A 25,063-nucleotide genomic window follows, 5' to 3' on the forward strand; every position below is an offset into this window, starting at 1 on the left:
CAAGACCCCAGGCCCTCAAAGCTGCTTTCACCACACCTCTGCCACAAACTGCCCCATAGCTACTCATTTTTCCCTAGCATAGTGACGAATGTGCATGCTGTCAGTGTGTGTGTTCGTGTGTGTGTGTGTGTGTGTGTGTGTGTGTGTGTGTCTAGAACCCAGACGGGGATGGTATAATTGAGAACAGAAATCATGTTGTCAGTTCACTGGCAAAACAACAGTTATCAGAACAACAACTCAAGAAGAAGTTCCCTCTTCACCTCCCTTGTCTTTCTTTGGCTCCTTTCCCTCCTTGCCTTAATCACCTGGAAATCAGCTGTTACTCTCCTTCCCTGCATTCTAAGTAAGATGAGTACAAGCTCGCCTTACATGTTTGTTGTTTCTGTGTTGCCTCAAATTTGAGACTTAGACTGTGAGAGGACAAGGAAAACAATTATACAGCTGATCCTCGAATAACACGGGTTTGGACTGCACAGTAAGTCCACTTACACGCAGATTTTTTTTTTATTCCACAGTGCTGTAAATATATTCTGTCTTCCTTACGATTCTCTTAACATTTTCTTTTCTCTAGCTCACTTTATTATAAGAATACCATATATAATACATATGACATACAAAATATGTGTTAATTGACTGTTTATATTATCAGTAAGGCTTCCTAAACAGTAGACTACTAGTAGTTAAGTTTTGGGGGAGCGAAAGTTATATGCAATTTTTGACTGCACAGCAGGTCAGTGCCCCAAACCCCTGAGTTTTTCAAGGGTCAACTGGATGTACTTTTTTAGTGCCCTAAAATATTAGACAAAGCTATTATTTGGGATTCTGCTTGGTCCCATGCCTCTCCTTCCCCGACCCATCTTCCTAAATAAGATAGTAAGTCCAGAACTCATCTAACAGTATCTATCCAAAACACAACCATAAGACAGGATGTAGGTCACAAAAACTTTCTGAGAAGCCCTATAACATAGTACAAAAACCAAGCTCTGAAGGGTGTTGCGATAATTTGTAACATCAAAAAATTAAAGGTAAAATACATAACTATATTAACAAAAGATGAAAGCCTTTTAATGAAGTTAAACAGATACTAACAGAAGTTCCTAATAAAAACAGGATTAAAAAAAAACCACTCAACACGAAGTTTACTAAAAACCAGTAACAAACGTGAAACTACACTGAAGCCATTTTCAATAAAATTAAGAACAAGACAGGAATTTGGGCTGTGACTGCCATTTGTCCTCACTGACTTAGAGGTTTAAAGTAATACAATCATGTCGAGAATTGAAATAATCATTATAAATACTGAAAAATAGAGGCAAGTATCTTTTTTCATAATTGATGAAATAACTTTGATGTTTGCTAAAAATAACATTAGAATTACTAAAAATTTTGGTGGAGAGGGGTGCCTGGGTGGCTCAGCCATTAAGCATCTGCCTTCGGCTTGGGTCATGGTCCCGGCGTCCTGGGTTCGAGCCCTGCATCAGGCTCCTTGCTCGGCGGGAAGCCTGCTTCTCCCTCTCACACTCCCCCTGCTTGTGTTCCCTCTCTCACTGTCTCTCTCTGTCAAATAAATAAATAAAATCTTTAAAAAAAATTTTTTTTGGTGGAGAGGCTAAATAAAAATACTCACAATCGAGTTTTTCTTTATCCTGAAACAGCCAGTTAGAAAGAGAAATGAGATTTTCCAAAAAATACAAATTACTTAGAAATAGATTTAACAAGAATTTCTAAGTTGGGAGGTGGCAGGGGTGGGGGGAACCACGCTAAATCTTACTAAAGTATCTTACTAAAATTAAAAAAAAAAAAAGATCAGAATATTAGAAAAAAAAAGGAAGGAGGAAGTTTGAAGAAATGCTTAGGTCACTGATCTCACTAAAAAATAATGAGAGCTAATTTTGATTCAGTTCCCAGACATCACTCAAATTAATAATCGCTAGTATTTATACAGTTCAGGTAAATCACTCAACTCTAATAAGAACTGTTTGTTAGCTTCCACACTGTTCTAACATTAATGTATTTATTCAATCCTGTTAACAACCCCAAAGGGCAGTAAAATTATTATTTGAATATTAGCAATAACGATGTGTCTGATTAGAATATAAGCAACAGGTTCCAAAAATGTTTGTTTTGAGCTAGTTTAGTCCCCTACCTTTCCGGTCTTTTTTCTTTAATTTTACACACACATCCACTAAGCTCGATTATCTGGTCTTTCAGGATGTAAGAAATGAAAGAACAAATTAGAAGGCGTAAGGTTAGCAAAGCCGTCTGAGGTAACACTTTATTATCTAATACGAAAAATGACAGCGGATGGAAGAGTCACGTGAGCACAGCCACGCATTTGCTTTTATTTCATGTGGGACCAGAGAGCCCTAGAAATCCCATCAGATCTTCCTTGGTCACTACTGCGCAGGAAAATGACTGATGTTCTTAACAGTCTACCGAATCATAAGACCAGTAACTTTATGCCCCACATCATTGCTAAAGATAACCAGGTACACATTCAATTTTGAAATAAATCTATCAAAAAATGTTTAAAATATAAAAAGTTTTGGTCTTTGAAGTGGCTGTCCAACCACTTGACTGTTGAGCCTGACATATTCATCATGGGTTCTGGATAGCTGATATTTTATTTATTTTTTTGAGTGCTTTCTCTGTATCTTCAATTTGCCCTCGTTGTCTATGGCTCACTTTCTACACACTGACTGTTGAAATAATCTGTCAAACACACTGATACTTTATAGATGCCTCTGGAATGTTACAGAATAGTCACAGACATGTGGTAGCAAAGGTGTTCCCTGGGCTCTTTGAGCTTTCCTTTCATGCCATTACGAGCAGTCAGAGAAAGACGAGACTCTCCCTTACCGTTCCCCTGTGTATCCTGGACTGCAATGACATTGGCCTGTGGCAGCATCACACGTCCCTCCATTATGGCACTGACATTCTTGTGAACAGTTCTTTCCGAAGCGACCCTCGGGGCAAGGCTGACCACACACTGTGCCCTGCATTCAAAGAGACTTGGAAAATTACATGGGCCTCCAGCCAGAGAAGGGCCAAAGGAGGAGGGAAAGAAGAGAGGAAACAGAAAGGGAGGAAGGTATAGGGGAACAGGGCTGCAAGAGAATTAGATGAAGGGGATTTTAGAACACATGCATTCCGTTCATCATCTTAAAAATGTTAGAAATTTTAAATGGACTTACTTACCGGGTAAGCCTATATCTCAAGCTATGTTCAAAGGTGGCAGAATAATCTTAAGAAATACCCATATTAACGAACTGAAGTTTAAGATAAAGTTACGTGAAATTATTACGGTAACCTAAGGAAATTATAAATCCTCCTAAGCGTTCTTCCTTGTGTCCTTACGTGTACGATAAGTCAACAATACTCACTGAGCATCCGTTACAGAAACTGCAACATCTGGTGCAAATGGAATATCCAAACGCTTTACCATATGTTCCAAAGGAAATATACATGATCATTGGTTTTATTTCTTATAAGGTACAATGGAGCATGAGATGGAAATTTTGTGTACCTGAATCAACAGTAACATTGCCTAAGAGAGTAGTCCTGTAAGAATGAACCTAGACATTTTATTTCAGAAGAAAAACACTTTTATTTTCAGCAGGTTGAAAAAACATTGCTGGGCCAAGATCAATAGGAAAGCTTATTTCCTGGGAAGAAAAATCAAGAGTAACTTGGACGTGTCTCCTCACCCTAGAGGCTGTCCATCTAGTCAGGCAGTGTCATTATATTTATTCCAATCCTATGTTTATAAGAATAAGTACCGATAAGTCAATGAAATACTCTGTGATTTTTCTACTTCACTTGGCTATATAACTCGGGCTTATAGCTTATCATCTGTTTATTGGAATTATTGTTAGAACAAACAACATATCCCAAATAACAGAGATTTTTAAACTGTTTTTTTAACTGTTGCAAGCTGTTGCTTTGTCCTCCTTCTCTCTAAAAAAAGGCAGACTGTGGGCACTCTGAAATTGGAGGCTAGCGAACACCAGATGGTTTTGTAAATGTTTATTCTGGATAGCGTAAGAAAATACATTTCCTCTAACTCCTGGCTACCCACAAAGGCAGTTGGTGTGCTAATTAAGTCTCCTCTGGTGGTTTCTAGCTATCTACAAACAGGGAAAGTTCTTCCACAGACTCTTGGAACCGAAAAAGCCTTTGAGAGATGATTCAAATCGATGCCTCACTGAGAATCATCTACGCATCAGGCATAGAGCTAAGCTCTGAGAATCAAAGATAAGGTCACAACCTTTAATTTGTTCACAGTGTGGTGGGGGGATAGATGCAAAAATAGCTCGAATCCCTCCATTCTAGCACAACTATCAACATGCCTCAAAAAATAGTGTGCCAAGGGTCAATCTGTGGTAAGCAGGAGTTCTGGTGAAAATTTTCATTCTCTCGGGGACTGACTCTAGCCACATCTGTAACGGTCCCACATCAGCTTCAGAGATGCTGTTGAAATATTGTTTATGAATAAAGATTAATGTGAGCAAAGAGCTTTAAGTAAGACAAATTCTTATAAGTTGAAATACACATGTGTATGTGTAAAACGAATATATACATTCATCTTTGCAAAGCACCTAAAGAGACGGCACAAATAAAATGTTGTGAAGAGAAGTATAAATTAGAATCTCAGCTATGCAGATTGAGAAATGACCTGCAGCATTCAATAAGAAACTTCTGTCAAGGTAGGGAGCCCAGAATATAGAGAAAGTGGTGGAGGGGAGGTTCCACTGGGCTGATGGATCCTTCCACCTAGTTACTGGGACTCACAATCCAAGCCTGTGATTGCCACTATCCCACACCATACGCACCCCAATCAAGAAGAAAGTTTCAGTCTCAAGATGAGGCAACTCTACCGACAACGTCTATACAACAGTACTAAGAGTAGAATGCCTACAGCTCTTTATCCAAACAACATGGAGCTCTCTGGACACTCTGCTACCCCAACAAAATCCTTCCCTTGCCAAGGACCAAACAATGGCCAACATGGCAAAAGGCTGTGCACAAGAAATGAAGAAGAGGAGTCAAAGATACTTCAGTAATTCTACCTTGAGCAACTAAGAAAGAAATGCCAGCTTTAACTAAGATTTTTAAAAATCCAAAAAGAAGTAGCCTTAAGAAAGGCTTGGGTGTATGACAAGTTTGCTTCTATTAACACTGACTTTGATGGGCTTGCACTACTCAATAGCTCCCTTGTTCACCCCATCATCAGGAACTCAATAAAAGGCCCCCTCACTCTTACTCCATTGTTTCATGGAGTTTCTCCAGGCTCTGCCTCTAGAACCAGACCTTGTCTCATCTGCTTACCTTTCTAACTCTCACCTTGGGTCTGATATTTCTTTTCCACTTATCTCTGTGGCCCTCACATCTTGAGTTCTCCCTTTATTCCCATGATTCTTACTCCAGTTCTCCTTTGCTTCAGGACTACAACAAGGGCATTAGTGGACCCATTCCATCCCAGATTTGGCTCCTAAGGCTCCAGCTTGGGTGTAGCCCCATCAGATAGTGGCTTCACGTCTACAGGTCATTTAGTTTGGGGGTCTAATAGGATAGTGACAAATACATGTCTGGACTCAGGTGAGGGAAGGTCAAGATTTATAAAAATTACAGGGTGACTGTTAAAGCCATGGATCTGGGTGAGATTTCCAGGGAAGAGTCACAGTGAGAAAGGAGAAGAAGGATAAGACCAAAACCTAGGAAATACTGTAATAAAGCAGTATGTAGAAGAAGGGGGTTAGGAAAAGAGATCTTCAGTAACGGAGGAAGAGGGTTAGCAGAGACAAGGACAGAAAGATTATGAAAGAGGGAGGCAGGTGAGCAACAGGGTCATATGCTTTGGTGATATCAAGCAGCATGAGAACAGAAGGGTCATCACTGGATTTGGTAATTAGGAAGTCTGTTATGACCCTCCAAACTCAGCTTCACTACAGCTCCTGGAGATAGCAGGTGATAGTGAAGTAAACTGCTCTCTTAAATTTTGTTTGTTAATGAAGGAAACAGACATTGGTCATTCACTCCTGTGCCTTCAAGCAGATGTACGCACAAACCACTGCAAGTAATGATCAGTATCATTCCCAGGTTTCGTAAAAATCTGGTCAGCAAATCAGCTTTGACATTGAGTGTGTCACGTAACTACATGAAGAAAGTGTGACATGGGTCAAAGTTTGGGAAATGTGGTGAGTTGCAGCTACTCTTGGATTTTCATACTAAAGGTTTTGAGAAGCTCTGTAATACTTGGTAAATGGGTTCACCTCAATGTGTTTCTGGATGTACATGACCAGATAATTTTTTCACATAACACTTACTCCATTGAGAATAATGTTCTCAAAGAACAATAGTGATCCATGGAATTTAATTATAAAAATAATTACAGACATAGTTCATTTTATTCTGCTTTGCTTTATTGTACTTCACAGATATGTTGTTTTTTGTTTTTTAAACAAATTGAGGGTCTGTGACAATCCTGTATTGAGCATGTCCACTGGCGCCATTTTTCTAACAACATTTATTCCTTTCGTGTATCTGAGTCGTATTTTGGTAATTCTTGGCGATATTTGAAAAGCATTTTCATTAATATTATGTTTCTTGTGGTGATCTGTGATCAGTGATCTTTGATGTTACTACTGTAATTGTTTTGGTACGTGCATTGGTTTTTTAGACATAATGCCATCGTACTCTTCATAAACTACAGTATAGTATAAAACAACATTTATGTGCAGGAGGAAACCAAAAAATTCATTTGACTCACTTTAATGTGATAGCCACTTGATTGCAGAGGTCTGGAACCAAACCCAAAGTACCTCCAAGGTATACCTATATTTAGATACCTCCAATATTTGACAGCATTGTTGGACATACGTGAGATAAGGTATTTCCCTCTTTTTCATCCTGAGGGAAGTGTAGGACAGATGGCCACTGTGTTTTGCATGAGGACCCTTAGTGCACGTCAAGATTTAATCACCTTCTGCCTGAAGATGGACTGAAGGACACCAGCTTTGAAAATGGTCAGCTATCTCCAATTCTGCAATCTTTAACCATCAGTGTAACTTTCCTTTGTGCTAAGGCCCTCCATGTGTATTTTCACTTGAGTATCCTAGAACATGTGACTTTGGGAACGGAGGAAGAGAGCTTACCAGCCAGCCAGGAGGACAAGAGCATTCTCCAGTGACGTGATGACAGACGCCTCCATTTTGGCAGGGGCATCTCTGCTCACACTGTGGACCATGCTTGCCAGGGGGACAAAGATCCTCACAGCTGAGGAATTGATGTGTGACAAAAGACATCGTTATTTCCCCAATCATACTAACCCTCAGGTTCACAGACACAACAGCCCCCAGGGGCCCTAAAACAGACAAGCTTTCTCTGCTCCACATTCTTCATTTAATTAACATCAAAGCATTAATCATATTGGCTGGAAAGATGTTTGAGGGGTGGCCTAGACCTTTCCTTTCTTTTGGGGTATTTTCTAATGAAACTATTTCAATTTGAAGAGAATGTGTCCCATCTGAGAGGGCCAAGGATGACACTTCTCAGCCAAACACTCTTTGGTGACAGGAACTTTCCATGTAACTATTATAAAGCCCCTGTGTTGCGTCTGAAGTCCGCTTTTGATTGTGGGTTTATTCCAACCTCAGAGGAGATTGAAACGTTTGCACGTCCCCTGCTCTGTACACATATTCTTCACAATCAATTTTCAGCATTCTCTTCTTGAGACTCATCATTTTCCGTGCCCTTGACCCCCACCCTTTTCCTATGAATGAACCTTCTTCTCCAAGCCTCTGATTGTCTTGTTTGCGCTCTTGTAAAACTGCTCCAAGTTTTCCAAAGCCCTATTCAATTGTGGCCTTGATAAAAACCCATAAAAGCAATATTAACAATAAAGTAGTTTGAGATGATCATTCATTCTTCTGAAAATGAGGGCTTTCTAGGCTAATGCAGTTTTTTTTCTTTAGCTCTACTTTATGGCTGTTAATACTGTTGGCAGGAAGTATTTACCTAATCAGCCACATTTTTTCAAGTTTTAGTTCTGTGATTTACAAGTGTAATTTTCTCAGTAAGGGAACAAGATTTTTCTATTTCCCTTTTTTTTTTTTTGGCAAATTCTGCCTCTTATTCTGTTTGCTAATACAAGCCAACTGAAGAACGTCCTTCACACGAAATAAAGTAGTGGAGGTTAAGAAGTTGCTTCAGTTGTATCCAGAAAGAATTAAACCATCTGTGTGCACATATCTTACACCGATGTGATACATTTCTTTTACGGTCACAAAGCAACATATGTATCCACAGGCAATAAATAACCCAGATAACCTTTTATAATGGACTGTTTCTAACATCGTCCCCTTTTTCCCTTTTCTATGGCCCTGAACTCACCCAGCTTTATCCAGCTAATTAGTTGCCACACAGAGCAGAACAACATGGACCATTAACAATAAATGTAATTGTGGGGGAATTGAAATAGAACTTCAAACCTGCCCCAACAACGCCCCAATATTACCACTCAATGCAACAGCCTGGTCCTCTCTATTTCTGCCCTGCTGAAAGGAAAGCATGGAAGTTGGCCCTTAGACTCTGGCTGGTCTGATGTTCAAGAGTCAAACGGTAGGAGCATGTCGGGGCTGTCGCTGCTGATCTCCCCCTCTGTGCCCAGAGCTCCTCCCTTTTAGTGACTTCAGGCAGCAATAGAAATAGGGGCACAGGAATATGACGGTGACAGCAGCACGAATGGAGAAGGTGAGTGGACTTTGCCACACTGTTCAGCAGCATGTCACTTACAAGGCTCCCGTGTATCCTGGTGGGCAGCGGCATTCCCCCGTGACGTGGTCGCAGGTGGCTCCATTCTGACACTGGCATCGCTGGTGACAGTCATTCCCATAGGTGCCCTGCTCACAACGGTCCTCACAACGCCAGCCCCGGAAACCGGCCGCGCAGTGGCAAGCCCCCGTGATGGGGTTGCACAGAGCCCCGTTTTTGCACTGGCACCGGCTGCTGCAGTGGGGCCCCCAGTGATCACCATCACAGGCTGGAGGGGGAGAAACAATAGAGGGCATCACAGTACGGATGTGGGCAATGGTAAGCTCTTCAGGACAAGCTTTCCTCTGCTCTTGACAACGACTTGATGATCCCTTCATCGCCATTCCGTGGCTGGACAGTGGGGCTTGGTACCAGCTCACGGCAGTGCCTCACCAGTGTGTTCAGCACTAAGTGGGCCACTTCTAGCCACTCCACTGCTGAAGCGGGGCTACATTTTCCAGCCACATGCCTTTGCTTAGCCTTTTTCCTGCACCTGGAGTGTTGAGTTTGATGTGGCTATGGGAGGATGTAAGTAGTGCAGGGGGAGAGGAGGCTGGCTCCCCAGAAGGGAAGGTTCAGCTCAGGCAAGGGCTTTAGTGCACACTGAGGAGGTGGACTGCATCTTGTGAATAAGGAATTGGTTGTAAAGGATTTTAAACAATGAGAGACAATGCAGGTTTGAATCTTAGTAAGGTCAGTGGGCTATAGTCTGAGGAAGGGGCAGGAAAGAGCTCACAACGAGAGGCAGGGAGACAGGGCAAGAGGAATGGCAGCAGATCAGGAAGTAGGTGAGATTCAGGGGCCTGACCTAGGGCAGTGATGGTGAAGACCAAGAGGGGGCCTTACAGGCTGACCCACTGTGAAGCAGACTGACCCCGCTATAGGTCTAGCCCAGAGTAATCCAAAGGAAAAGTGCTTTCAAGGTATCAGTCAAAAGATGCATGGATTGGGAGGTAATCAGAAGAGACAGAAAGCACTTAATTCCAACACTGAAATTCACTGACTTACTTTAACAATAAGACGAACATGAAACTGAAAATAGACAGCAAAGAAAAAACAACAATCGGCCTGATTTCAGACTTGTGAGATGGAGCCCTACGTGGAGCTCTGCACTTCCTCTCCCTCTCCCACCCTCCTTCTCCCCACCCCTGCCTGCCCCACCCACTCACACATGCAGAAACTCAAGCATTCGCTCTCTCTGTCTCTGTCTCTCTCTCTCTCCAAAAACACAAGAAACAAAACAAAACAAAAATGAAAACAGGTGTATGAAACCAGTAAGACAGTAACAGAAAACATCATTTGAGAGGTAGATTTAAAAGCATAGTCCCAAGGAAAAGGAAGAGTGGCTGCACTTCAAGCTGATGAGCAGGAAGAGGGGAGCAGGAAAGGAAAAATCCTCAATCCCAAACATTCTAAAAATTATAAAGGGTGATGATAAGCAAAACCAACTCTCAATATTCATTGCCTAGCCAGGTGCATATTTATTTATTAATTAGATGGTATAAAAGACACTAGGGAAGATGCGCTCTGCCTGGAGCTCTTAGGATAAACTGTTTTTATGGTTTAAAAAACAGCTTCACGTCATAAAAATTTTGTAACCTCAATAGATCGAGAATGAACTATTGAAAAAAAAAAAAGAAACAAAACCAGGCACACAGCAAACAACTTATTAGACATGCAGGATTCGTCTTCCAACAGTAGAACCTACCTACTATTTCATAATATCAAAAGGTTCAAATGAATAATTTTGTTTTTAATCATTATGGCTTTGTTCTCATTGGTACTTTAATAAATATACTTTAACACAATTAAAAACAATGAGAGGATTATGGAACGTAAAGCAGATCAAGAAAGCAATTACCGAAGAACTCACAATCTTCTTTCACAGAATAAGATCAGGTAGTAGTTCGAGATTTCAGCCTCATTGTTATTCATATAGTTGCTTTTTTATTGCCTATGGGTATGGTCAAAGAATTTTTTTTCAATTACAACTCTTTCAATCTAGGATCTATTCTTTAAAAAAAAAAACAACACAAACTTATACTGCATGTTTCTTTAAATGCCCTCAGGTATCCCAGGTAGAGAAGAATTTCTCCTGTTTTTAAGGGACACCCAAGTAAGTTACATAGTGCTTTGCAACTTGTTCCCTGGTTCATCAATCCTGAGTAAGGAAAATCTTCATTCCGTGTAAGCCAAATCCGTTATCCTAGAATCTGACAGTTTTTTCTCCTGTGTTCATCATGGTATATCTGATATGGTTCATCACTGTTGTCTGTACTATAAATGATCTTATTCCTGAAAGGTGAATGCATCCTTCACCCTGCTCCTTGCAGGCTAAATACTCCAACCCTCAATATTTTTACTTAATTTTTAAAAGTCTGTTCAATTTCACTCATTTTCTTTGCTGAACCTTCTCTAAAGTTTCCATATCCCTCTCAACTTCTGGGAACCTCAGATACTAAATGAAATACTCATTTTTTTCTTCATGCACCATGGAAGATAAACCGATTGACACAAAACACAATCTTAGCTAATAAAACTACCCTGATAAGGACATCCAGATTGTGTCAGAAGCATTTGGAAAGCAACAGCCATGATGGGTTAGAGTTCCTTTTCTCCACTGTGACACTGGGATAAGGGTGGGCTGGAGCACACACATTTTCTAGAACATGTTTTACAACACCAGGAGAGTAGTAGGAACAAGTCAAGGTACTGAGGGGACAGAACTGCTCCCTCTTCCTCCTTGTGACACATTTCCACATCCCATTCAACAACTTCTCTCCCAGAAGAGCAGTCAGGCAGAGACCACTTCTATTTTCTTGGGGTTAGATAAATGTAAAAGACAAAAAACCAAAAACCCTTAAGATACCTCCTCACGACAGAAACAAGCTCACAGCAGAAACTGATAACTCTCAGCATCAAAGAAAGCGTTTCAGGCTTTTAAGGAAATATTATCATGCCGACATGGTTAATTTCCTGGCTCTATCTAAGCACTGTGGCATGCTCTGAAGTGACAGCTTCTCTCCTTGGGGCTGTGTTTCCCTAACAGGCCACTGATACATGGGCCTCACAATGTGAATACTGGGCATCAACATAAGCTGTGCTGAGGGAAAAATCCATATACAAAAGTGTACAGACAAATAAGCAGGAAGTAGACAAGTGGGACACGGAAGCCTGGCTTGAATTTAAGCATCACTGGAACTTCCTTTCCTTTCTTTGTTTGTCATATTTAACTACTGCAACATATCAATTTTTACAGCTTATCACACAAAAGCCCGATTACTCCAAACACAAGGGTATGTCGACTGTCTTGACTAGAGGCAGAACTTGTTCCTTTTGAACGTCAAGGTTGACCAGTTATCCTGAATTCATGCACTGTGTTTGGAAAGACAGTTTGGAGACTCTGAAGTCAAATCACTTCATATCTTTTACTCAACACCTCACTCTAATCTCAAGAGGCAAGTGGTTCACTCCTGAAGAAAAAGCAACTGGGTTTGTTACTGTCACTGACAACTTAAAAAAAAAAAAGTAGTTAATGTTAATATGGCAATAGTGGAATATTCTAATAGGAAAGGGTGTATGAACCAACTTTTGTTTCCCATGAAACTGAAAAGAGCCTTAATGCTCACAAGGGACTCATTTTCAGCTTCTGGTTTCATCTCTTGTTGAGTTGTGCTATCAGCTAAAAATGGGCTCTAGACGCAGTATACCCAGATTCATGCAGCTGTTTCAGGGGGCAGCTTAATGAGGGTCTCAGGCAGCACAGATAGTGTGCTCTAATAAGCTCTCACAGTAAGACGGGAATAAAAGGAAGTTTAAACTACTGTGTAATATCAGAAGTATAGGGTCCACGCTACAACCCTCAGTGACAACTAGTGGAGCCCTGGATCCTCACAAGACAATGGGCTCACCCTGGAGCCCTTACAGCTACAACCTCCAGTGACACCAGTAACCACAGGTTACATCTACGGGCTAAGTACTGAAAATTCACTCAATTTATTATCTCTCAAGGGCCTGCCATGTGCCAGCCATGGTACTAGGCTTAGAGTTCAAAGGAGAATGGTAGAACACCTGCTTCCAGAAGCTTACAGGTTATCAGCAGAGGTCTTAAGTTATTAGACAATAAAATAACCTGTGATAAACGGTAGGGTAAGGATATGGATGAGATAACAACAGAAAACACAGGGATGACCCCTAACCAGTGCTGTTGAGTTGTGAAAGGCTCTCCAGCAAAAATGATGTCCAGGCTGAGACTTAAGGCAGAGTGTGCCCTATTTAGGTAAAGGTGGAGGATTTGTACATAGAAAGAGGGGCAATGGGGGGGGGGCAGGAGCTGCAGGAGGTACAATATTCAGAGAGGATGATACATACAACACTCACAAGGCTTTGAAATAACAAATGCCCATGAACACCTTCTTCTATTGCATCATGGCCACTACCATCTTCCTGTGCACAACAAAAGAAGTAAGTATAGAAGTAATTAGACACGGAGAGATTCCCTCTCCCTCCATCAGTACTCCCCAGTCTTCCAAGCTCAGCACAGAGCTTCTCTGTCCTTCAGGTACATTTTTTTCAGACCCAATCCGAGATTCTCTCTGAAGAAGGCATGAGTAGATATTTTCCATGAAACTCTTCTTGTACTCAGATCACAATTTTTATATATATGTTTTCCTTGTTCCCTATCAAATAAACCTTAATTTCACAGGTGTTAAGACACACTGACAGCCTTTCTTGATCTCAGTCGTTGTCAATAGAAGTTTTCACCCCACCGTGTCATGGCAGCCACCCAGTTGACTCTGATGGTTAGAAGCATTCTGATTTCAGGGATATTGAACTGGGAAAAAACTGTGCACCCTCAGTCAGGAAGTAGCGTACCAACAATGATGAGCCTGATATTTATAGTGACAGTGATAACCTCTCTCTTTTCATGAAAACCAGCACTTTGATGTACATCTATAGGAGGGCAGATCACCACATCTGTTTTAGACCTTAATTTCGAATAGTGTATCAAAAGCTCTTTAGTCATAAATTCTTCTTTTGAGATTTTTCCAACACAAATAAACATATGGGTGTAAACACAGTAACAATTCACAATAGTTCACTCATTAAAAATATTTACGGTGTGCCCATAGACACCCATCTGAGCCTAGAAATAGACGAACTCTCGCAGTGGCCCTGTAAAGTAGGTACTATTGCAGTTCCTATTTTATGGTTGAAGAAACGGAGATGCAGGTGACTTTTGCTAAAGGTACATGGGCAGTAAGCAGTGAAGCCAGACCTCCTGTCTTCAGTCTGTTTTCTAAACCACTGTATTTTACTCCCTCCAAAGCTATCATGGTGTTTATCCCAGTACTGTTTATAGTAACAAAACTGACAAAATCTAATTTTCTAGCAATAGAAGATAAGGTAAAAAGGAATTGGTATAATCACGTAATGGAATATGATGCATCAACTAAAAGTGATATTAGAGAAGAATATTTAATGAACTTGAAAGATGTTAGCAATATCTTAATGCAAGAAGTAGATTAAAAATGATAGACACCACGGGATCCAATTTTAGCAATATATTAGAACGAACCAGATGAAACTGTTATTAATTTAGGTCAAAAAAGGCCAAATATCAGCAACTGTATTTGGCTGAACCTAATATCTGGGGATGGAGGGGAGAAGAGAGCATGGCAAAGACAGAAAGAGAGACAGACAGACAGATAGATATTGAAAGGCTCTATGGTCAAATGGTACCATTGGGAATCTCTGGGTCTTAAGAATATGCTCAATTTTTCTTTTGTTCATTTAGATTAACCAGATTTTCTAAATTTTCTGCAATCATTGTATATCCTTTTGGCAGTAAGACAAAAGCAAGCAGAAAAAATGGTTTTTTTAAATGGTTCGATCTGCAGAGCATTTTTACTGTGCCAGGTTCTGTGCTCCATGCTTTATACACCTCTTTCTAGTCATCACGGCAATCACAACAAGGTTGGTATCATTATCACATTCAGCATACAGAGGACATTTAAGATGAGACCATTTAGGTAAAATGTCCCCAGACACCTGGCTGGTAAGTGGTGGCATCAATATTCAAACCCAAGACTTTGTGTGAACAAAAGTCCAAGCATTTTTCATGCGGCCATCCAGTTCCTAAAGGAGTGAAATTACATATTTTGGTTAAACAGAATGCCCCACAATTTCATCAAATATGATCTATGGAGGCAGAGCAGCAAATGTTAAGACCTTTCACTGAGCAAGCCTATGGGGTCAGCCAATGACTCAATATTTAGGGGCACTGAAAATAGGAAATTACCTCAGTCATGAGAACACAGGGCATTTCTTGAAGAGAAAATAAAATTAAAGAGATGTCAGATCTGAAGAACTTCCGTGAGTTGATAATGACTCTATGCAAACAAAAAAGCCAATAAACTCACTGTGAAAACAGCAATGATGTCATTAGCTTTAGGAGCACACTGAACTGAACACTAGACCCACATGGCCAGAGTTCAAGGTCTGTTTGGTGAATGAATGAAACATGGCACATGGCCAGAGTTCAAGGTCTGTCTGGTGAATGAATGAAAATGATTAAGAATGTAAAGCACCATAACTAACTTTCGTAAGCAAACAAACCTCTCGTGACCCACTTTAAACCCTCAATCCAACTTCCCATTCAAAGGATGGGAAGAGAGTGAAGGGGTTTTAAGATACATCAAGTTTCAAACACGTGTCAGCATTATGCAGCTGTTTTCTTCAAACATCACAATAACTCAATGAGATAGCTATAATCATTCCAACATTTCATGTGCAAAATGGACTCAGCAGATAATTTGCTCAGTTACTTAGCATTCAAGTGGCAAATGCACATCAATCACCCAAACCCATCAATGCCTCCAAAACTGTGATCTGGCCCGCACACCATGTGGACCATTCCAAGCAACTGATGGCCATCAGTTACGAAATCTGGTATCAGTGCACATTCACTGTATCTCCCTGATTTTCAAAGGAGAATATTCTAAGACAAAAGTCTCACAGATGTTTGAAAAATAATTTTTTTTGCCTAAAAGTGGTATTTCTCAGGCTTTAAAGTGTTAAAAGCAGTGTCATCAGAATGGTTTTGATATGGAATGTCTCCACATGTCCACAGACACACACATATTGACAAAACAAGGAATTAGAACATTCTTTGAACAAATGGCAGATAGTTTAGTAAATCTCATGTCTTTGTGTAGAGGAAGACTAAGAAAAGGAGCACAATGAGAGATAAACAGAAATGCCAAATTGAGAGATGCTCTGGAGGAAAGAACAAGGGCATGTTAATACATTGCCTCAGCCAAAACACTCCTCAACAACCAACGAAAAGCAAAGGATGAAATCATTCTTCCCTTAGATTAAGGAGTAATGTTTACCATCAAGTTCACCTTGTTACAAAAGTCATCAATCACTAGCTGGCTCAAGGAAGGGTATAATCATTTAGCATCAGACAGACCTCGACCCAAGCCGAGCCACTGTTGCTTCATAGCCACAGAACCTTGAGCAAGTCCCCAACCTTGGTTACACTTCATTTTCTCTTTGCTACATGGGTATGGTGGAACATACTAATCACACAAAAAGTACTTGTTGGTATGTGGGACACAGCACAGATCTAGTGTACCAGAAATTTTATTTCACGGTTAGCACAGTGGAACATCCCACCCCAGGAAAAAAGAATACCCTAGAAACACATCCTCCATCTGTACATAAAGCAAGAATAACAGCCCTGTTGCTGGTTTGTATTATTTGTTTGTCTTGCATGAATCATTCATGACAAAAAAGACAACTTGGTTTTCACAATGTGAATTTCAAAAACAAATTGCCCGCTAACTCCACAGAGTAAAAAACAAGCTCTTGTATCATCCCTTTCAACAGTTTCCATAAAGCCAACTGGAAAAAGCTCAGGCCCACAGCGAAACCCACTTGTTATGTGACATCCTATTCTTAATTGCCAGCTAAGAACTGGATTTAGCAATTTCCCCCACTTGCAGATGATCAATGTATCTGGAGAGTAGGCTTGTACGTAAAGCCCAGAAATGTAAAAGGAGGAATTTAGAAAAAACACATGAACTCCTTAATAATCCTTCCCTTAGCATGAAGAAATAGGCGATCATAAAAAAATCTGGAGAATCTTGCCATGTTAGTAGGCACCCATCGCACTGACTTGATTTTGCTTCAGCTTATCTATGCCCACTAAGACAACACAAGCAACCTTGTGAACTTTAAGATGCGTTTCTAAAGCAACTGGCTCTAAATTACAGAGAACACAAAAGTGGCCAATTCTGTTGAACTTGTGTTAGGTCTAAAGAAATCTTACATGAAATGAGCAGTCCATGTTTGGTTGTCGTTTTATTTTGGTTTTGTTTGTCTTCATTTAATACTTCTAGGATCTGAGAAGTCAAACTGTAGAACTATACGGGGTTCGAGAAGCTTGTGGATACACCTCTACCAAACACTTACAGCAGGGTAACATTGAATCTTGGAACTCAGCTCTATCAGAGGGAAGGTGATGTCAGCCTGTAATACAGAACTACCCTCACCAGGGTTGCTGTGAAGTAACGAAGGCTCTTAAAGTGTCCTTAACATTTAAATGTCAAGTGCCTGTTAGGATATGGCAGTCAGCCACACTGACTTGAAAATATATTTTTACGTGGTGTTTTGTTGTAATGTTCGCCATTGACTTTAAACATAGGAAAATTTGAGACTACGAGAGAAATTAATAGGGAAGAAAATTGCAGACAAAGCACAAGTAAGTCACTTTCAGGAAAATCTCTCTACAGTGTGAGTATCTTTCAGAAGGGACCAAAATAATCTTCCACAGTCTCAAAGGATAGAAAAACATGGTTCTTCTTGAAATATACACCCTTTCTTCCTAAGCTTTGGTTCCCTCAGGGTCTTTTATCTCCCTGTGATTTCAGTCCTTGTGCTTCAGGCTAACAAGGCGATGGTGTGTCATTCCCTTTGTTAATGTAGAAGAAAAGATCCTCATTCAAAACATCAAGTGCTTTAAAAATAAAACAACTTTGTAAAGCTTCTCCATCCATGAAGAAGAACAATAAAAATGTATTTTCCAGATCCTCTGAAAGCACTAAAACCTCATGTCCTTCACATGTCAAAAACCCCACTGGAGAGCTGACAGAGTGCCAACAGTCACTGCGGACAACTGCCCAGTGCTGTTTATATTAATATTATTCAGTGGCTGAGAGAAAACCTTTATTCTTCTTTTAAAAAAATGTTGTTACAGGAATTTTCAAAGCATGAAATGCCATTTTAGAACTTCAGTGTATGCTTATCTCAAATTATGAAGCAGAAAAAAGGGCGTGAAATGTTTATTCTTTAATGTGTCTAAATATAAATGTTGATGTCTCTCAATGACAGCCTATTGATGACCCTCTTCACAGTGAGGGAAAATCTCAAGGATATACATTGTAGGCTGGGATTAAGTAAAGGATTTGGGGGGATTACATTTCTTCACTGAAGTCAAAAGAATAGTAAGAACCAGGAGACACTGCAAGGTGTCTTGCTTTATCAAGTCTTGTCGCGTTTTCGTTCTTTTGCTCGTGTGTTTTTCATTAAGAATGTATTAAGCATCTTCTGCGGCGACTAAGTTCAGTTTGTTGAGCATGTACTACTTGCTCCTGCCTGACATGATCTACAGCCAGATTTCTTTATCTCCCGGGAGAGACTGGTCCACAGTGAGACCCATCACAAAGCAACATGCTAAGTGTTGCAGTACACGGGATGCTCGAAGAACACAGGGTCTATGTTACATGTACTGCACCTTTGGGCAGAGGAGAGAAGGGATGGGGAGAAGGCTTCCAGGTGAGGTGTGGCTTCCGGTGAGCACCACAGGCTAAGTACTCGGGACCACCACTGTGCAACTAATTATTTTCATTCTGGATGTGAGGGACCAAAGGGTGGAAGCCTTAAATGTTTGCTTAAAATCCCACAGTAAGGAAACTAGGTCCCCAAACCCTCAATGCTACCTGGATGGTCTGAAAAACTGAATACAGGTTTCTTGGGGAAAAAAGTTTCTTTTTTTTAACTATAGGAGACTATAAGTATAACTATAATAAATGTCTGTGTACACACAACCTAGAATTAACGGTTGTGAACATCGCATCACCTTGGCTTCATCATTTGATGCAAGAAATAAAACATGGCAGATAAAGTCCCCTTTGTCTTCTTATGCCTGGCTCCTGGCTCTTTCCATTACTCCATCCTCAGAGGTAACTGCCATCATGATTTTAATGTGCATCCTTCTAGTCTGTGTGTGTCCAGAAATAATACAGTGTATAATTTTATGTATTCATTAGTTTAATATAAAATGTATATATCATTGTGCATCTTGCCTTTTCCACAAAATATTATGATACTGAGATCTATTCATATTGCTACATCTGTTAACATAGTGGAATACTATGTATCAGTTTATAGGAATGAATGTCTACACAGCATCCCTCTATATTAACAGCCTCTAATAAATTTATCTTTTCCCTTATTCATGGCCATTTTCAGTTGTTGCCAAATTTCCACAAAGATGCAAAGAATATATCCCCCAATACCTGAAAGCAAAGGTTTCTGCAAGGTAAGTGGGCAAATTATAAAGAAGAAGAAGAAAAATTCCTGGATCATATGGTGAACACAAATTAAAATTTTACTCTAGAGACAGAAAAATTGCTGTCTGAAGTTACTCTGCCAAAAAACCCTCATGAGAGCAGTGTATGAAATCTTCCTTTCACATCCTTGCCAACACATGGTATTGTCAGACTTCTTAACTTTTGCCAACAGGATGGCAAAAAATGACATCTTGTTCATACAGTATGCATGTCACTGATTATTACAAAGAAAAGCATATTCTCATATGCTTATCAGCCAATCAGGTTTCCTTGCCTCTAAATTATTTTATTGCATCCTTTGCCTATTCTAAAGTTGAGGGTTTTTTCTTATTGATTTGTGGAAATTCTTTACAAATTCTATATACTGATCATTTGTTTTATATATTGCAAAAATCTTTTCCCATTCTTGCTTCTCTTTTAACTTTACTTGTGATATCTTCTGTCTTGAAGTTTTTAACTTTGATGTGGTCTAATTATTTCAAGCACTGATTCATAACATGGATAAATTTGATTTATATAATACTAATTTTATAACATAAGGTTCTTTTTTTTTTAAGTGGCTGCTTCTGTTTAATGTATGAACAAAACTTCACAGTTACATACCAACATCCAGTTCAAATCAGTTCCATTACAATTTAAACGTTGGCAGTTACTTCTACCAGTTTTGTGTAACAGTAGTGAGTTGAAACTTTAGGTTTTCACGGAATTTTAAGATGATCCCATCATTTATGGTCCAAGAGCTAGGCTCTTGCAACCTCTTCTATTCACTCTATTGGAATAGTCTTTATCATTTTACTACTTTCTACACCTTTTTAAAAGTTTTATACATGGCAAACATGATTAATTTCCTCCAGTATACAGGTGGAAATACTCGAACTTTTAAAAATCAATAAGGTTGCTGGGGCACCTGGGTGACTCAGTCAGTTAAGTGTCTGACTTCAGCTCAGGTCACGATCTCAGGGTCCTGGGATCAAGCCCCGCATGGGGCTCCCTGCTCAGCAAGGAGTCTGCTTCTCCCTCTGCCCCTCCCCCTGCTCATACTCTCTCTCTCTCTCAAATAAATAAATAAAATCTTCAAAAGAAGAACAAAATAATAATAAAAATCACTGAGGTTATCAACAAATTAAAAGATATTTTGACCAAAGAAGGAAAAACAGTGATAGCCCTTTTTCTTGTGTTCCCTGAAGGAACTTTCAAGTGTTTTAAAAAAGTCTCTGATACAATTGCAAACATAAGAAATCAGATATAATCATGAAAGATACCGGACTATATAATATACCACAGCACTTAATTTCATCCAATTAATAACATATGATGAAATGGATGTAGCCCTAGTAAAACCAGGTATTAGCCTACCTGATTTCACAGGTTGGATAGCAAATGAGGCTCCAGGACCACCTAATACATATCATTATTTTACTCTTAGCAGAACAGCCAGGAAGCACATTTTTGCTGTCAGAAAACAGTTGCTATGTGATTTGGAATAATTTGTAGTCTTAATTTCCTTGCCTAATTTCTTACTGTTCATGCTCCATTTTGACACAACTTTAACAGCTAAGTTCTACATTGTCATATGAAATTTTCACCCTGTGAAGCAATATGGAGAAGTTTAGATGGCAGAACTGTTAAGCATTCCCCATTCAAATGAGGGTTGAATTTCAAACACCTTTCTTAGTCTTGGGGCCACCACGTCAGAAGCCTCTCCCCTCTACAAGTAATAACCTTAAAGTTTATTACGGTAACTTTCCCTGTCTCGAGGGTAAGGAGCTCCCACATCCACATTTCCTCAAAGTTCATGGAAAACCCTGTCTAACATATCTCACCTGGCTTCTAACAACTTCATTGCAGCTGCCCATTTATGGATGAAGAATCTTCTGCTAAGTCACCAAGGAAGAATGGGCCCCCAGTACACATAGCCAAGGTCAATACAAGAGCCACACGAGACTGAGATACCTCAAGGCCGCTGAAGGAAAGACTTTAGGTCATACCCTTTCTCTAGAAGATCTATGACTTCTTCCTTCTTAACTTCTCTGGATACTTTGCTTCTATGTTTGTGCACATAATTCCAACCCCTCTGTTCAGGTGAAACCTCCTTGAACAAAGAGGAAGAGTCTTATTCATCTCTCATGGCTCATTTTTATATCCATGACTGTTCCTGGAATACTGATGCCTTCATTCCTTCCTTCCACAAATATGTATTGAGGACTGTGCTGGACATTAAGTGAATAAATTAGCTAGATAGCAGTGAAAAAAAAAACAGACAAAATTTTATGGGGCCTACCTCCTAGAAGGAAAAACAAAAGCAAAAGCAAAAAACAAAATACTTTCAAATAGTGCCATAATAAAGTTAAAAAGGAGATGCAATCCAGAATAATGGAGAATACTCTTTATGTGTAAAGGTTGGAGCAAGCCTCTCATGGTAGTGGTGGTTAGGCTGAGACCTGAGTGACCTAGAGAAGCCAGCCACGTCAAGATCTAGGGAGAAGACTACACCAGGCTGCAGAAAGACCAAGTGCAAATAAAGGAACCAGCGTGTCCCTTGAGAAGAAGGCAGAAGTTGTGGGCAGTGTGATACCCAGAACAGGAGTGGATGACAAGGGATTGGGGAGATAGGATGACACAGGTCAAAAAGGGTTTTGGAGATTATTCTATCATGGGAAATACTGGGGAGTTCAGAAAAGGGAGCAGTATTTACAGTTTTCCAAGGTCACTCTGGTTTCATTGCAGAGAACGGATCCCAGTGGGGCCCAATGAGATGTAGCAGCAGGGAGACTCTTGAGATCACCGACTAAAAGTGAGTACTGATGTGGAGGAGAGGTAGCAGCAGAGATGGTGAGAAAAGCTTAGATTTTGTTTTATTTTGAGGTTGAACCAAGATTTTCTGATTAATAGATGCAGGCAGATATTTACACCCAGTGAAAAAAGAAAAAGGAAAGTCAGACAAATGAATAAATGATGTGGAATGGAGTTAACGACATGACAGCCCAGCCTGGTGTTTACAGCCACTGCATTGAGAACTGACTGGTGCGAGGAACAGAAACGTCTATAGTGTTCTCACTATGCCAGAAGCAACATAAACCAGACATGAATTCATCTGGGAAGGACATCCAGGGTCAGAGGTTGGGAATAATGCAGAAAACTACACCGGGGCTCTGTCTGGGGAGCCACCTGACAAGCGACTGTGGACAGAGGGAGGCTTCTGCTAAAGAAGGGGGTGGCCCCCAGGACTAAAGAAGATGCCCACAATGAGCCTTCCCATCTGCTGTCCTGTCCAAACGCTGCACTGACTTGAAGAAGTCTGGGGGAAGCCACGTTTGTCACATAAGGAATTTCAAGGAAGGACCATTTACTGAGCCAGGCACGGTGCTGAGCACATAACAGGTACGGCGTCAGTCAATCCTCATGAGCATATGAAGTTGGATACTCTTAACCTTATTGAAGCAGGGGGACAATGAGACCCAGAAACAGCACAGAAACGATTGCAGCCAGGACCCTTGCAATTCAGCTCCAACATGGGGTTTAGAGGAAGCAGGTGGAGGAGGTTCTCTGGTCCTCCAGAGAGAAACCAAGGGTTTCAGACTCCTTTAGAAAGGCAACATTCAGCAGCTTGTGTTTGCGACCTCTATCAAAACATTTGGGCAGTCCATCAGTGAAATTGCCTTCAGGCAGGGGGATGAACCATTCCCAGCTCAGTCCTTCCCACCTATCATCAATGCCCTGCAACCCCCCCAGGGACCACAAATGGTTTTACTCTTATTCTTGTTGCTTCATCAACCTGATTTCTCAAGTAATTCTGACAGTGCGATGGGTATGTTAATGACTCGCTGTGAGGACTGGGTTCTGAGTGTCTTCTCTTGCCAGACACCATCGATTCGACTATTGTGTCCAGTCAACAGAGCTTTACAGCGGACCTTGCCAGGGAATAAGTCAGCTTTTTGGGCCTTATGATTTCTGGTTTGTAATATCCTTCAAATGGATTCCCCGATTGGAATATCCTGCAGGCAAAGTCTTATTACTTACTCTGTGCTGCACAGTGTGCCTGCTTTATATAAAAGGTTATCAGTGTTCCTAATGTTGTACCCGAAAATGTTTCAACTTGTCTTGCCTCCTAGGCATATTTTTACTACCTCCAAGTACATTTAACCAGAAAAGCTACTGGTGACTAAAGAAGCCCCAGTATGGAATTTTTTAAACCAAAATTAATTTCCATGTTTGCCTCTACTTGGTGCTAAAGTCAAAAGCCTGCAGGACACGCTATTGAAAGCCATTTGCTGGCTGCTGGTTGATTTAGGACTCCCCCTTGCATTCTGGAAGTGCCCTATAGCCAGAGGAGGAATATATTTCTTTACAGACATTTAGAAAATCATAAACAGGATTATATAGGTTGAGAGAACAAATGCGTTACTGCTACTCATACAGAAGGTTTAAAGGGTTTCCAACACAAAGAAAGGTCTCAGGGACTGCATATATGTATCTACTAGAGTAAACCACACATAGACTCACAGGGTGGAAAGGGATCGTAAATATAACCAGCCCAACAGTCTTCACAGTACAAATGAAAAAATTAAAAACTACAAATGAGTTCATACAAATGGGTGCCATTTAAGATTCATCGTCTCTGAGAGTGTGCCCTCAATATCTCTCAGGATACTCATTCTAACATTTGTCTGGGGCTGTCAGTCCCTGCCTCCTGTTCTCATTCCCCTCAAGGTCACAGACCCTGGACACTTTCACCAAGCCTCCCTTCCAATTGCAGGAGGCACCGTACCTTCGTGGTTAAAATGACTGGCTATGAAGGGGACACGAGTGTGTCTCCACCATTCAGCAGATGTTGAAACTCAGGCAAGTCATGTAATTAATTGTTCTGCACCTCTCTTTCCTCATCCATAAAATTGGATCAAGAATTGCAACCATCTCACTGTCTGCCATGAGTTTAATGTAACATCTATCAAACCCTTACAGTGATGCTGGCATGTACTAAGGGCTCATTTAAGCAGAACTATTACTGTCATTGTCGTCATCAGCATGACCCAACTCCTGCTCCCCTCAGGTTCAGCAGACTGTCTCCACTCCCAGTTTACCAAGAGAAGAAAGTCATCAGATATGAACTCCCTCGAGTTCTCCTTGCCTTTGCCCACTAGCGCCCGGATACTAGTAACCTCTTGACATCCTGCTGGCCACTCTTTCCTCCTCCTGCTGTATCCAATTCTCACTCTCATACCCAGCTCCATTTTTGGCTTTCTCTGTCCACCTCTTCTGCCCAGACTGTTCTCTTCCTCAGGATGAGGCACTTGCACTTCTGTCTACTGTCTCCAAGCTGAGGGCTCTGGGAGGCCCCCACAGCTCCACACACGTTTCCTTATCACCAGCATCCAATACAGTTCCTGGCTTACAATAATCACTCAATGAAAGTTCACACCATGAACACGTGAATGACCTTCACAGAATCATACAGTTCACTCAATCTAATTAAATGAAAGAACCATTTACTCCACTCCAACCACATGCCAGCCACAATGGAGGCTAACAAGATTAATAACACAGAGCGCCTGCCTTCCATGAGTTGTTTATCATCCCCTGAAGGAGGAAGAGGAATAGGGGATTGACGGTGGGAT

General features: G+C 40.6%; 1 protein-coding gene across 6 annotated transcripts in view; it reads right to left on the minus strand.

The window, feature by feature from the left end:
• Positions 1–25,063, minus strand: part of MEGF10 (multiple EGF like domains 10) — a 341,217-nt gene that overhangs the window by 54,295 nt on the left and 261,859 nt on the right. For all 6 annotated transcript variants that reach the window (XM_087862339.1, XM_045794814.2, XM_045794812.2 and 3 more), the window contains 3 exons: positions 8,794–9,040; positions 7,155–7,275; positions 2,860–2,996 (listed from right to left, as the gene is read on the minus strand). In XM_087862339.1, coding sequence (XP_087718465.1) covers positions 2,860–2,996; positions 7,155–7,275; positions 8,794–9,040 — 505 coding nt within the window. The remainder of the gene's footprint in view (positions 1–2,859; positions 2,997–7,154; positions 7,276–8,793; positions 9,041–25,063) is intronic.

Source organism: Ursus americanus, chromosome 5 (genome assembly GCF_024610735.1).
Source record: "Ursus americanus isolate L20-20 chromosome 5, mUrsAme1.1.p, whole genome shotgun sequence".
Lineage (NCBI taxonomy): Eukaryota > Metazoa > Chordata > Mammalia > Carnivora > Ursidae > Ursus > Ursus americanus.